This window comes from Capricornis sumatraensis, chromosome 7, assembly GCF_032405125.1.
Source record: "Capricornis sumatraensis isolate serow.1 chromosome 7, serow.2, whole genome shotgun sequence".
Classification (NCBI taxonomy): Eukaryota; Metazoa; Chordata; class Mammalia; order Artiodactyla; family Bovidae; genus Capricornis; species Capricornis sumatraensis.
Window position 1 is genome coordinate 90660298 of NC_091075.1, and position 13194 is coordinate 90673491.

At 40.3% G+C, this 13194-nt stretch overlaps 1 protein-coding gene across 2 annotated transcripts; it reads right to left on the reverse strand.

Annotated features, from left to right (window-relative positions):
- Positions 1–612: 612 nt before the first annotated feature.
- COX18 (cytochrome c oxidase assembly factor COX18) lies at positions 613–12051 on the reverse strand. Of its 2 annotated transcripts, none has more exons than XM_068975367.1 (6): positions 11710–12051; positions 11006–11106; positions 8008–8171; positions 7196–7317; positions 5266–5373; positions 613–2370 (listed from the first exon to the last, which is right to left on the reverse strand). In XM_068975367.1, exons 1-6 carry the CDS (start codon positions 12049–12051, stop codon positions 2185–2187), a joined length of 1023 nt encoding a protein of 340 aa, XP_068831468.1. In that variant the 3' UTR covers positions 613–2184. The 2 variants fall into 2 exon arrangements, with proteins under 2 accessions (XP_068831468.1, XP_068831467.1); XM_068975366.1 differs by having other exon boundaries at positions 7196–7320.
- Positions 12052–13194: the final 1143 nt, after the last annotated feature.

Below are 13194 nucleotides of genomic sequence, written 5' to 3' on the forward strand. Positions count from 1 at the left end.
CAGACGATGAGATGGCTGGATGGCATCACTGACTCGATGGACGTGAGTCTGAGTGAACTCTGGGAGGTGGTGACGGACAGCGAGGCCTGGCGTGCTGCGAATCATGGGGTCGCAGAGTCGGACACGACTGAGCGACTGAACTGAACTGAACAATAAAGGCTAAAGGGGAGGGAAGAAGCCCAAACAGGTGAAGAAAAACTGCTAGCTTTCATTTTGCTATAAAACAAGAATTTTATCAATTCTTAACTGAGTTATGTAAGTCTTAGGTGAAACAGACATGAAGGCTAGGCTTTCTGAGTACAGCAGTGGTGAACTGTGGGGAGGACCCTCTTGTAGGACCTATTTCTTTCTCAAAGGCAATCCCTAAATCTACCCCTTAAAAGAAAAATTTGAAAGAGATATATAATATCCAATATGTTCAACAGCATCTTCCTCTTGGTGTATAAGCAGCATGAAGATCTTGTTAACAGCATCCACAGAAAACAAATATACCAGTAAATATCATTTTACTTTATCTGAGAGTAAGAGTTCCAAAACAGAGACACAATACTCACAAGGGTCATACAACTACCAAATAAAGTTCAAAGATTTTTAATAGTCCTTTTTACTTTTTGACTGTATTCCACAAATGATGGCAGGCCAGTTATGTACAGGAATCATGGAATCATTTCTTCCCCATGGCTATGTAAGTTCTTACCTAATGAAGTTTGATCCAGCTGTTTGTTGGGATTCCAGCTGCTGACAGTTTAAAGCTCTTAGTGGTTGTGGCTTTGGGCCCACAACAGAGAAGTGTCTACTGTACTTTGAGATTACAGAAAAGACTCAACTCCATCTCCAGAATTCTACAAAACAATCCTATTTCACAATCATGTGATCAACGATTACATCTCTAATGAGTGAAGACATGCTGTTCAGATGCATGCTTTCTGGCTGAATAAGCTGATTCTTCATGTACTGTTTAATTTCTAGTAACATTGAAACTAATGTATTTTCATGTATTCAGTAATTATTAAATTTGATAAATACTATCCTGATCATTCAAGCTTTTAAAATTTGGCTCTTTTTTAAGCTATGAAATTATGAATTAGGTCATATATGATATTCCCAGACCAACTTAATGTTATGTATTATCACAACAAGACAAACAGGTCAGGTCTAAAGAAATCTCTTGACTAGCATTATCTTCACCCTAATACAAAACTTTTACTTACTTAACAGGTTATCAGAGATACTGAAAAGTGAAAGTGAAGTTGCTCAGTCATGTCCGACTCTTTGCAACCCCGTGGACTGTAGCCCAACAGGCTCCTCCATCCATGGGATTCTCCGGGCAAGAATACTGGAGTGGGTTGCCATTTCCTTCTCCAGGGAATCTTCCCGACCCAGGGATCAAACCCAGGTCTCCCGCATTGCAGGCAGCCACCAAGGAAGATGGCTATCAGAGATACTGAGTTCCTTCATATTCTATATGATTAGCTTAAGATTTTCTACTTTGGGTTCCAGCAGTACTCAGCGCTATACCCTTTATTGCAGACTTCTTAAATTATAGAGAAAGGAATGTACACTTTTTATATTCTTTCAGAGCACAGTTGAAAAGCAACACCACCTACCATGTTAGGTACTTTGTTACACGCGTGGACTACTTCACATGAGTATGTATCTCAAGTCCCTTTCATTTTAAAATCATACATTAACTTGTTCCATTAGAATAATTTATTAACCAGGAATTATCAGAAGGCCTTCAGGAGTTGGGACAGGGGCTCAAAAAAGGCCTCCATTTGTATTTCAAGGACTTTTCTGAAGAGAAAACCATGGCTTTATTAAAAGATCAAACAGGTCTATGATCCTCCACATCCTACAAATTTTAGAAATCACGCCACTAGATTCTCTTATTTTATAAACTTTTCTAGTCCTGTTCTCCAAAGTTCTGGAACCTCTAGCAAGTTGTAATTTTATAAACAGGGCCTGACACTTTGATTCCACTTTTACAGTCTTAGCATACAATTAAATATACTACATGTTTAGCACTGAAAGATTTTAAGTATTGTTATATATATCTGGATTATATCTTAATCCACAGTACTTCACAGAGTTCATGATTTTAAACAAAAGCAAATTAAATCATATCTGAAGTTCTAAATCTTCTAAATACATTAACAGTGAAACCTGTAACTGTTTCAGAAATTACTAGAAAGTACGTGATTTTCTTGAAATGATCTTGGAGTGAAAGGCAGCCAAGAGGTCCCTATAAGGAGTGTCTGAATCTAACTTGGTCAACGGGATCCTGCAAAGTTGGCGAAATCTAGGAGAACGGAGCAGCAAGTTCTGTGAAAGGCCCATGAAGCTGGAACATAACCAATAGAGGGCGATTGACTGCAACGAGAAGAAAGGACAGGAATATTAGCATCTCTCCATTCTCCAAGGTCCAGAGACAGGCAGGCAATAAAAAAGAAAATTAACAATCTCTGTAAACAGAACACCAGGACTGAACAAGACCTGCAGTAGCTAATAGATACCTGGGTCAGATCTAACAGATAGGTAAGAAAGTGGAAAAGAAGATCCCCAAACGAAAAGAAACCAAAAGGAGAGGTTGGTGACAGCCAGTGGATGGCAGAGAACTGCTCCCAGGCAGGGGTCCGGAGACATCGCATTTCCTTCTCTGGCAATTAAGCATACTGTTTCCCCATCGAGAGTTTGGACAAACTGCTACACAGCAGGCAGGCTACTGGAGGCAATTATGATGGCAAACTTAGCTTCCCTACACCTATACAGAGTCAGCCATCTTCCAAATTTTCCCAGGAACTAGTTTCTAAGTATAGTCAGGAATAGATTATCTTTGCCTTTTCCTGAGACAAAGCATCTCAGCCCAACCCTCGACTCTTTTTTTTTTACCACCACTGAGATTCAGTTATTTAGGTCAAAGAGCTGTCTTTCTCATGTCTTCACAGAGCTGTTACATTACGTTGCCTAATTCTGACTTTCCTATATATGAAAGAATCCACTTTTGATATTTAAGACATTGTTTTTTTGGTCTCTGTTACTCACTTGGAACCCAACTTTTCATGAGAACTTTACTGCTACTTTACTTGATCTGGGGGTTTCCTCAGTTATAACTGGTAGTCTTTTAGTCTGCAGCCTCTTGAAATATCCCCATATATACATATAAACATACATCCATACAAACATACATCTTTTCTAAACTTTTCTTTGGCATCAGAAGGTAAGCAGGCCCCAGAGGCAAGACCATGTGCTGGCTGAGTCCAGTCCTGGGATCTAACTGCCTGAGTTTGAAATCTATTTATTTAACTTTTGGCAAGTTATTTTTCTTTTTTTTCTTGTTTCGGTTTTCTCTTCTATAAAATGAGGGACAGACTGTATCCAGGGATGCTGTGAAGAATAAATGAGAAAATTCACGTAGTGTGGTAAGCACAGTAAGTGGCTCATATTAAGCATTTATTTGTTCCAGAACAAGTTTTTAAGGGAAGTAATGAAATCTTAAAGGCAGATTATTAGCTAAAGAGTAAGAGCCAAAATGCCTGGATGTGGGTGAAGACTCTGCCACTGAACAGATGAGTGACCATGAGTTACTTAACCTCTCTGTGCCTCTCCTACTTCAGTGCACTGTTGGGAGAAATACATGTACTAATACATACGTGTGTATGTGTGTGTGTGTGTGTGTGTGTGTGTACATAATGACTTAAAACAGGGCCTGGCACAAAATTCATGTTGAATAAACATTAGCTAGCATCATCATCAAACTTATCTATGAAGCAAACAGTACCCTGGGCCCAACTACTTCAGACTACAAACTGCCTAATAAGTATCATTCATCTTCATTAGTAATAAAATCCTAATTTTCAGCAAGGTATATTGCTATCTGGAAAAAAAAAAAAGACTATACTTTTCATCCTCTTCTGCAGTTTGGTATGGCCACATATTTAAGATGTAAGCACACGTGTTTGGTAGGGCATCTGGCAAGGGTCCTTCAGTGGTTGACTGTAGTTGAAGCATCTGACTGTAGCTGAAGCACCCTTTTGCTACTCTTGCAAGATAACAAGCTTCAGTGGCCATCATGACTATCCTGTGGCTTTCAAGACAAGAATGACAGGTTGTGGACGATGCAGCATTGAGAGAGAACTAGGCAGTCTTTCTCACGTCTTCGCAGAGCTGCCATATCAGCTCTACATTAAATGCCTAATTCTGACTTTCCTATATATGAAAAGGTCTCTGTTACTCACTTGGAACCCAACTTCTCATTAGAACTTTACTGCTACTTTATTTATCTGCGGTTTTCCTCAGTTATATCTGGTATTATTTCTCCTTAGAAATGTTGTGAATTTGCATTATTCTGTTTTTAGAGTATTTTATAACATTATTATTATATGAGAAGTTCTCTAACAGGCACTTGTTATTTCATTAATTTTCATAGACATTATGGTGTCTATTTGAGAAATGAGGAAACTTATTTTACACAGGATTAATGACAGTACTGTGTCTAAGTGACAGATGAAAAGTATTTAACAGACATTTTTGATGCTGAAAACATACTATTTCAGATTTTTAAGACAAGTCCTATAAGTACTTTTATACAAGGGACAGAACTTGAACTACCAGCAACAAATGGCCACTACTTTACGGTCTCTGTGTTGATTCTGATCAAAGACAGACATGCTGACACAGCTTTACCCATCTTAGCACTGGAGTATCCATGAAAAATAAGCAAAAAGCTAAAAAAATGAAATAACTGCAAATATAACATTATTTTTCTATTTCTATAAAAGTTTAATTACATATAAATGGGGACAAGTATACCTATCTCATAAAATTTCTATGAGATCAAATAATATTACATATGAACCCATGTGGATCCTTGGTGGGGAAAAATTTTTGTTTCTTTTTTAAATGCTAAATTCCTTGGATCCCTCTGTGAAGAAAAAAGAATTCAATATATCAACTAATAAAACAGAGCAAATGCTACACTCATAGTACTGTTCAGAGTACTCTGCAAGATTAAAGAAAAAAAAAAAAGAGGAAAATGGAGGGTTAAGACACATTCACGTTAAGGAAGATTAACCAATCCCAAGAAATATTCAGGTGTCACTTGGTGATAGAATCAGTAGATTTGTTATTACAGAAATCAGAAACCAGTAAAGGATTAAGTAGTCAGAGGAAGCACAGTAGAAGAGGCACAATGTCAGTCAGTCTAAGCTAAAAACAGAGAGAATTTATATTTAGCTCATGCTTCACACAATGTTGGTGCTTACTCACTGAAGGTACTGTTGCCGCTATTGGAATCATCAACACTGACACTGCACGAACAAAGTGCGTAATATACGTCTGAAAACGAGACTTTCCAAGTTTTTGCAGAGCAAAAATCTGAAAGGGTAAAATAAACACACACATGCTGATTATCTAAATACACATTAAATGAGACAAGCTTCAAAATGCAAAGTGATTTTTGACTGGCCTCTACCTATATTTTAACAAAAGCAATAAAAATTAAAAAACAAAACACTGATTTGTTGGTCAACTATCACTGGTTGATCAACTCTTTAATTCTTAAATGAAACTAAGTAACAGCAATAAAGAGATTCATCTATATTAAATAGGATCAAAGCATAATTTTTATAGGTCAGTGTTTTTTAAAGATTGTAAAACTGAAGTCCCTTCAAGATAGGTATTATGTATGAATCATTACCCTTGTTTTTTGGCACCTAAATACAGGGCCTGGCACAGAGAAAGAACTTAACAGGTATCTGAAAGGTTTGTGATCTGGTTACATGGGCCACAGAAAAGAACTAAGACGGCTAGGAAGAGGAGTTATGGTTTATGAATTACTTACAAGGCAGCTTAGCTTAATGATTATGAGCACAGATTCTGTGATTCTACACTCAAATTACGAGATTCACATGGCAGCCCTGCATTTAGTGGTCATGTGACTTTGGGCAAGTTACTTCACCTTTCCGTGCCTCCCACTCTCCACCATAAGATGGGGATAATAACAGCACCTACATCATAGGACTACTGTTAAGAATTAAGTGAGTTAACTCATGTGAATTGCTTACAATAGTGCCTGGTACATAGTAAATGTTAAGCAAGAATAGGCTTTTATTAAATTTATGCATGCTTGGTTGTTAGATGGAATAAAGGAAAGATGAGAGGACTGACATCAATTCACTGTGACCTTGTGTCATCACTTCCTTCTTCCCAAGAAATACTAGTTACTAACCAAGTTCACAGAACTATGCTAGATGCTCTTAGGGTAAAACACTTAAGACTACACATAGCGTCTTTCCTCAGGAAACCTTCACCTAAGACCTGAGAATCTTCATATTTCTCATCTGGAAAAAATAAGGGGTGTATTACATTTCCCAAACAGCAATCAGCAGATACGAGGTCTGTGAAATCTCAACTTCGTTAGATTCCTAAGATTTCTTCTAGTTAAAGGGTCTACGTTCTTCTCAAGAGTCTAAGAACAATTCTTTATGGAACTAAAGACAAGCTTCCCCTAAATTCAAGTTGAGGAAAGTAGCATGAGCTAATGGTAAGATATGGCTAAGAGGTCATATTTTATACGTATGTTTCTCCATTTCATTTTATAAAGAAATTCTATGACTAAAAATGGCAGTCAGGTATGTTTAATTGACATATTAAACATATACACAAAACATCAACATATTGTGGGAATAAGACCAGACTGACATCTTAATTGCTGCCTTTACCAAGAAGCAAATCACAGAACTGTTATGTACTAGCATTGTACCATTTTACAGTGGAAGGAGATTTTGGAACTGTTCCAATTCAGCTCTCTTATTTTAAATTATGAGCACTCTGATCCCCCAGAGAGGTTAAAGAACTGGCCCCAGAAAATTAATCAACAACTGATCTGTGACCAAAACCAAGGGGTCTCATGATTAGCTAAGACTCTGCGCCCACAATTCAGGGGGCCCAGGTTCGATCCCTGGTCAGGGAACTAGATCCAACATGCCACAACTCAAAGTTCCTACATGTCACAACTAAGACCCAATACAGTCAAATAAATAAACAAATATATACTAAAAACCCAAAAAACCAAGTAGTCTCAATGTTAGCTCAGAGTTATCACCAGTAACTCAAATTCATTTATATCTGATGTCAGGACAGCAACAGAAATCTCAATGATTTAAACAGCAAGCAAATCTTATTTAAAACCACTGACCTCCACTATTAATAAATTGATGACACCAACGGAGACAGGCAGAATCCAAGTGGAATCCAGGGCAGTGAGGTCATGAAACCACAGGACCCCACCAGTAGTTAACTGCTCCTGAACAGAAAAACCTGCTGAAACATTTTTATAGATGAAACAAAAGAATTTCTAAAAACAGCAGAGGGAGTGATTCCAGTAAGGTGTTCCTCACACTGAAGACTTGCATTTTTTATTCAGGTTATTTTCATTCTACAACATAAGCTAGTTCTTGTACTGAGAAAGAGGTAAGAAGTTTCTGGAGCAAAAGGATGTGGAGACACTAAAGACGTGTAGCAGTAACCTTTACAGACTGAAATTTAAAAAAATTACTTGTCTATAGGCTGCTTTCTTTCAAGTCAATTTAGATTACTGTATGGTTAGAAACACCTTTAAATGAAAGTAAAAACAGCCCCTTAGTTTGTAACCTTTCATATTAATATTTTCACTTATAACTGTGAAAGTTTTTCTGGCTTCTTCAATTTATAAATAGAAAAAATTCATGGCCCTGAATCCATATTATGGAATTATAATAATAATTTTATTAAGACTTCTAAGAAGTAGTACTAGTGACATCCTTCCTACACTGATTTGTATTCTCAATACAGCTAGCTTGGTTACACTTAATATTTGAAATGCTATACTTGTATAAGGGAGATGATAAAAGTGTATTCCAGTTACAGAAAGTATGGATGTTTTTTTATTTTTATTTTTTGCTTTTTCTTTAGAATACAAGACAGTGTCAGAGAACTTGCTTGGGGGAATTACATTTCAATAGTAACTACCTTCTGAGTGTGCTGCCCCTGCGCTAAAATTTCGGAGAGCGATAGACATGAAGATCCACATTGGAAGCTGAATCCAGACCAGCACAGTTGCTTTGAAGGGGTGGCAGTTATCCCGAACATAGAGCTCTGAAACAAGCCTCCGCATAGTCTTTAGGTAAGTGAGCCTAGTTTGAGGGAAGAGGGAAAAAGGGAAAGGAGGAAAATATCATTTGAATACTAGTTGTGCTTCATCCCTACAGGATAAACACACCCATGCTGTGGTTACTGGCTAAAGGACTTATGCAGCATTTTTGGCTGTCAGAAGCTATACCAACGTGAAGTGAAAGTCACTCAGTAGTGTCTGACTCTTTGCAACCCCATGGACTACATACTCCATGCAATTCTCTAGGCCAGAATACTGGAGTGGGTAGCCTTTCCCTTCTCCAGGAGATCTTCCCAACCCAGGGATAGAACCCAGGTCTCCGCATAGCAGATGGATTCTTTACCAGCTGAGCCACCAGGGAAGCCCAAGAATACTGGAGTGGGTAGCCTAGTCCTTCTCCAGCAGATCTTCCTGACCCATGAATTGAACTGGGGTCTCCTGCATTGCTGACCGACTCTTTATCAACTGAGCTAAAAGGGAAGCCCCTAAGCTACACCAAGCGGTTGCTGAAAAAAAAAAGGGAAAATAAAGCCTTTTACTCAAAGTCTGTTCACAATGTAAGCAAATTAGGTAACAATATGAGAAATCTGCCACTGTCAAACTACAGGCTTTGTTTCTGGAGGTCTTAGGCAAACTAGGCTTTAACAAGGGAAATGTCACTACTAACATGGTATAACCACAATTTAAATCAGAAATACTAGAGGTGAAAGCACATTTTACTCCAGTTTCTCCACTCCAGCCAAAGTCAATCACCTGATCCCTGAACATACCTTTCAGAGCAATGTGGTTTTGTACTATGTATGCTCTTGACCTGTCAAAACAGTCTCCATTCTTCAATCAACTCTTTCATAAAGGTTTTCTCATTGTTTCTCTGTTAACCATATTAGTTACTCCTCTTTTGTTGTTGTTGTTGTTGTTTTCAACTCCTGTTCTTACGTCCCACTTTCTAGACTACAGTATTGGGTAGGTCTTCATCTTTAAATCTCTTGTGGCATGTAGGTTTTCAATAGGTTTGCGGAATTTAATCAAATTATAATGCACTGAATTAAGAAAGTACACAGAGACATTCCAGGCTCCTTGTAACTCAGTCTTCACCCACTCTTTCAACTTTATTTCCTGTTACTCTTTTTCTGGTCCCTTGAATGACCTGGGTCATCCAACAACTCAGACTTGCACATCAGCATGCCTTGGAAGTTCTTACATCATCTTTGCAGACTGTCCACTTTCCTGGCTGTTCGTTCACCTGACAAATTCCCTTCCATTCTTCAAAGCCCAGTTCCACTGACAATGCAGGAAACCCTCAGATAATGTCTTCCTCTAGAAAGTCATTCATCTGTGTAAGGATGTGTCTGGACAATCATCCTGCCAGGGATGCATAAGGACGGTGGCACAGGCTTACCTAGGCTGCATTTATAACCCACGTGAGCAGCCACTAATGTGTTCTTCTGGTCTAGAGCTATAGTCCTCAGACTTCCTTGATCAGTAAAACTTCAAAACTATAGGTTTACCAACTTTTTATTTTATCAAGTAAAGACATTAAGCTATAAGAATGATTTTTTTAAAATGGCAGGTCCTTTTTAACACTATATAAAGTGAAGTCGCTCAGTCGTGTCCAACTCTTTGCGACCCCGTGGACTGTAGCCCACCAGGCTCCTCCGTCCATGGGCTTCTCCAGGCAAGAATACTGGAGTGGGTTGCCATTTCCTTCTTCAGGGGATCTTCCCGATCCAGGGATCAAACTCAGGTCTCCTGCATTGCAGGCAGATGCTTTAACCTCTGAGCCACCACCAGGGAACTTCTAGTAAGAATCAGAATTTGGGAACACTATATAAAGAGGGACTCAATTTCATATTGAAGATAGTTGGCAAATTTATACCTATATAGATAAAAATATATGGATAGGGCCTTCCCTGGTGGCTCAAATGGTAAAGAATCTGCCTGTAATGTGGGAGATCTGGGTTTGATCCCTGGGTGGGGAAGATACCCTGGAGAAGGAACTGGCAATCTGCTCCAGTATTCTTGCCTGGAGAATTGCAGGGACAGAGGAGCCTGGCGGGCTACAATTTCTGGGATCACAAAGAGTTGGACACGACTGAGTGACTAAGACACACATATAGCCATATACATACACATTACATATTCATACTAAAACACCCTTATTTTTCTCATTGCTATGAGATGCTGAACACTTGGTCACAGCCTAGTAAGAATCAGAATTTGGGAACCTAACTAAGCAGAACTAGGGTAGGCTGACAGGAGAAGACTTAAAAATTCTTAGTGGATGGCTGCCCACATAGAACTACAACATGGTCAAGAACCCTTAGGCAAGGGCTCTCAAAGAGCTCAGGGAGACAGCAACACAGGATAACTACAGCAGAGTAACAACTCCTGGCCTACCCAGTTGCTTTTACCATGGCATTTATATTTTCTGTCTCCTCATTCTTTTGGGCAGCTACCTGCTCTATGCTGTCAAAAGGTCAAGTTGGTAAATAACCTGTATCTTTTGTTGACTAAAATCTCAACAAACTGGCATCTGCAGTATCTGCATCCTGTGAAGCCTTCCCTAACTTCCCATGATGACCTAACTCCTTGTACATAATCTTTTTTAGTTACTTAATCCAGTCATTATTTGATTACACATCTGTCTTTTTCAGTAATCTGGAGTCCTTTAAGATCAAGGAACTCCGCTTTCTCTTTTTGCTTTCAGTCCAGTATATAAACCTACCATGCCACAAACTTTTTAAAATATTAAAAAGAACCACTTTGCTGCTAAAGCTACAGAATACCATACTCTGTAATACATACATACATACATATATATTTTTTCATGGTCTTATATGCAGAGAATTAGCTTACCTGGCAACTCTCTTGGACCATCCCAACTGATGTGCACGAACTGCAACTTCTTGGTTAAGATGTAGTGCAATGTTTTTTATTTCTGGCTGCAAATTTTCCACCTAGCTAAAGAAAAAGTAGACTTCGTTATGAGCACATTAAAGATCTGTATTCATAACCATTCATAATTTTACTATTTCCTAAACTCATTTAAAAAAATGTAGTTTACTGGTTGTGTCAGGAAACTCTAAGATTGCTCACAAGATGTTAACTTAAGATATCCTCAATTGCAATCAAATTAAAATTCCAGCTTATACACTTATCAGTGTGATGTTGGGCAAATTATTCAACCTCAAAAGTCTTGTTCCCTCTTATATAAAATGGATAACAGCACCTACTTCACAGGGTTATTTTAAGGATTAAATCAGCCCTACACTCCACACTTTCAATGTTTCAACCCTGGGTTTTCCAGTAATATAAACTGAAGAAACGGTAGTCTATTAAGTATCTTTAATATGTTCTTTGTAGCTACAGAGCCATAAAAGAATCTGCATTTACTTCTACTTGTGTTAATTCCTTCTTATAAGTTTGCTGCCTTAAAGGTGCTGATGAGTAACAGTAAGCACTCCGGCAGTATCTGGGGACCTTCCGCCCCGGTGAGACATGGGCCCTCCTCACCACGGAAGTGGGTATGCACGGTCCATGCGCGGCTCGGCACGCCTCACCTTGGCCAGGATGTAGTGCTGGTAGGCGGCCAGGGGTAGCGTGACGGCCCCGCGCAGGGCCACGGTGGTGAGGAGGATGCTGCCCCACCAGGGCAGGCCCGAGGCGGTGTGGGCGAAGAGCAGCACGTCCTCTGCGCTCTGCACCGGCGCCGAGGTAGCCAAGGCCTCGTACCAGCCTCCGGCGCCGCTCGGGCCAACTGCGGAGACCGATGCCACCGCCCACACTGGCAGAGCGGAGCTCTTGGCGCCGCCCGCTGGGGCCCGTGCGAGCGATGGGTCCAGGACACGGACCTGCAGGGCAGGCCGGGGCCGCAGCCACCTAACGCTGAGCCGGCACAGCATCTCCGCGCCAGGGATGGGTCCGAAACGCCGGCCTCACGGACCAGGCACGCTCGCGCCGCTCCGCCGAGGCCTCTACGCGCATGCGCCAGCAACCCCGGCGTAGAGTGGGCGGGATCCCGCGGGTAGCCACAGTTGACCTTCCCGGTCAAGCCAGTGACGTACTGAGTCGCACTGGAGATGACGCACGAGGCAGGAAAGTCCCACCTTTCCCACGCGGCACTGAGCAAACCTACTGCGCAGACACGAAACTTTCGCGCTGCTGTGGTGGAGCTCCTCGAGGCTAGACCGGAATTGTAGTGTTGGGGGTGGGACTTGGTGCCCGGGGCGCGGCGAGGTGTTCTCTAGGAAGCTCTCGTCCTGTAAAGTTGGTCTTCGGCATATACCTTTCCGTTCTTTTTGACTTGGCTAATCATGTCATGGTTTAGGCTTTGTGGGTGCTTTTTGTGATCAGAAGGTAGCCCTCCACGTCTTTATGTGCGCCCCGATTGCTTCCGCTAGGGATTGAGATTATACTCTACCTTGAACGCGTTGCTGAAATGCCAGTTTGGAGAGAGGCGTGTTTCTGTGTTGTTAAAATCAAGTCTTTATGCACTAAGCATATTTATCGTCTGTGCTATAAATATTTAATTTGCTCATTTGTCCTAATAGGCATTTTCAGAACCAGTTTTAGTGTCTCATCTTTCATTATAAAGCGCAGTAAAGTTTATTAAGAGTAAAGAACCATCTCCTGAGTTAAGGGTAATTATCACTGGCAGCACGGTGACTTCTTTATTGGGGCTTAACATCGTGTATAAACTTTCAGGAGCCTGAACAGCAACATTAGGTGTCTTCTGGTTAAAAGGAGCAGGCTAAATATACATGGACTAGTTTTTAGCTTTGTGTTCCTGGGAACACAATGGGATGACATGGAGTTTCTTAACATAATGATCATCGCTAGACCTAGAGGCCAAATTGTGTGGAGGAACAAAATCATTGATTAAAACGAAGGTGCCGGCCAATATTGGGGTAATGTCAAACTGGAGCTACTGTTCTTGCTTCACTGTGCACCTACCCAGGGGTACCAGATGTATTTTCGCTGGGTTCAGGAAGTGATCTTCCTTCAGATTGCATGATTAAATCCATTCATGAAATTTTATGTTAACA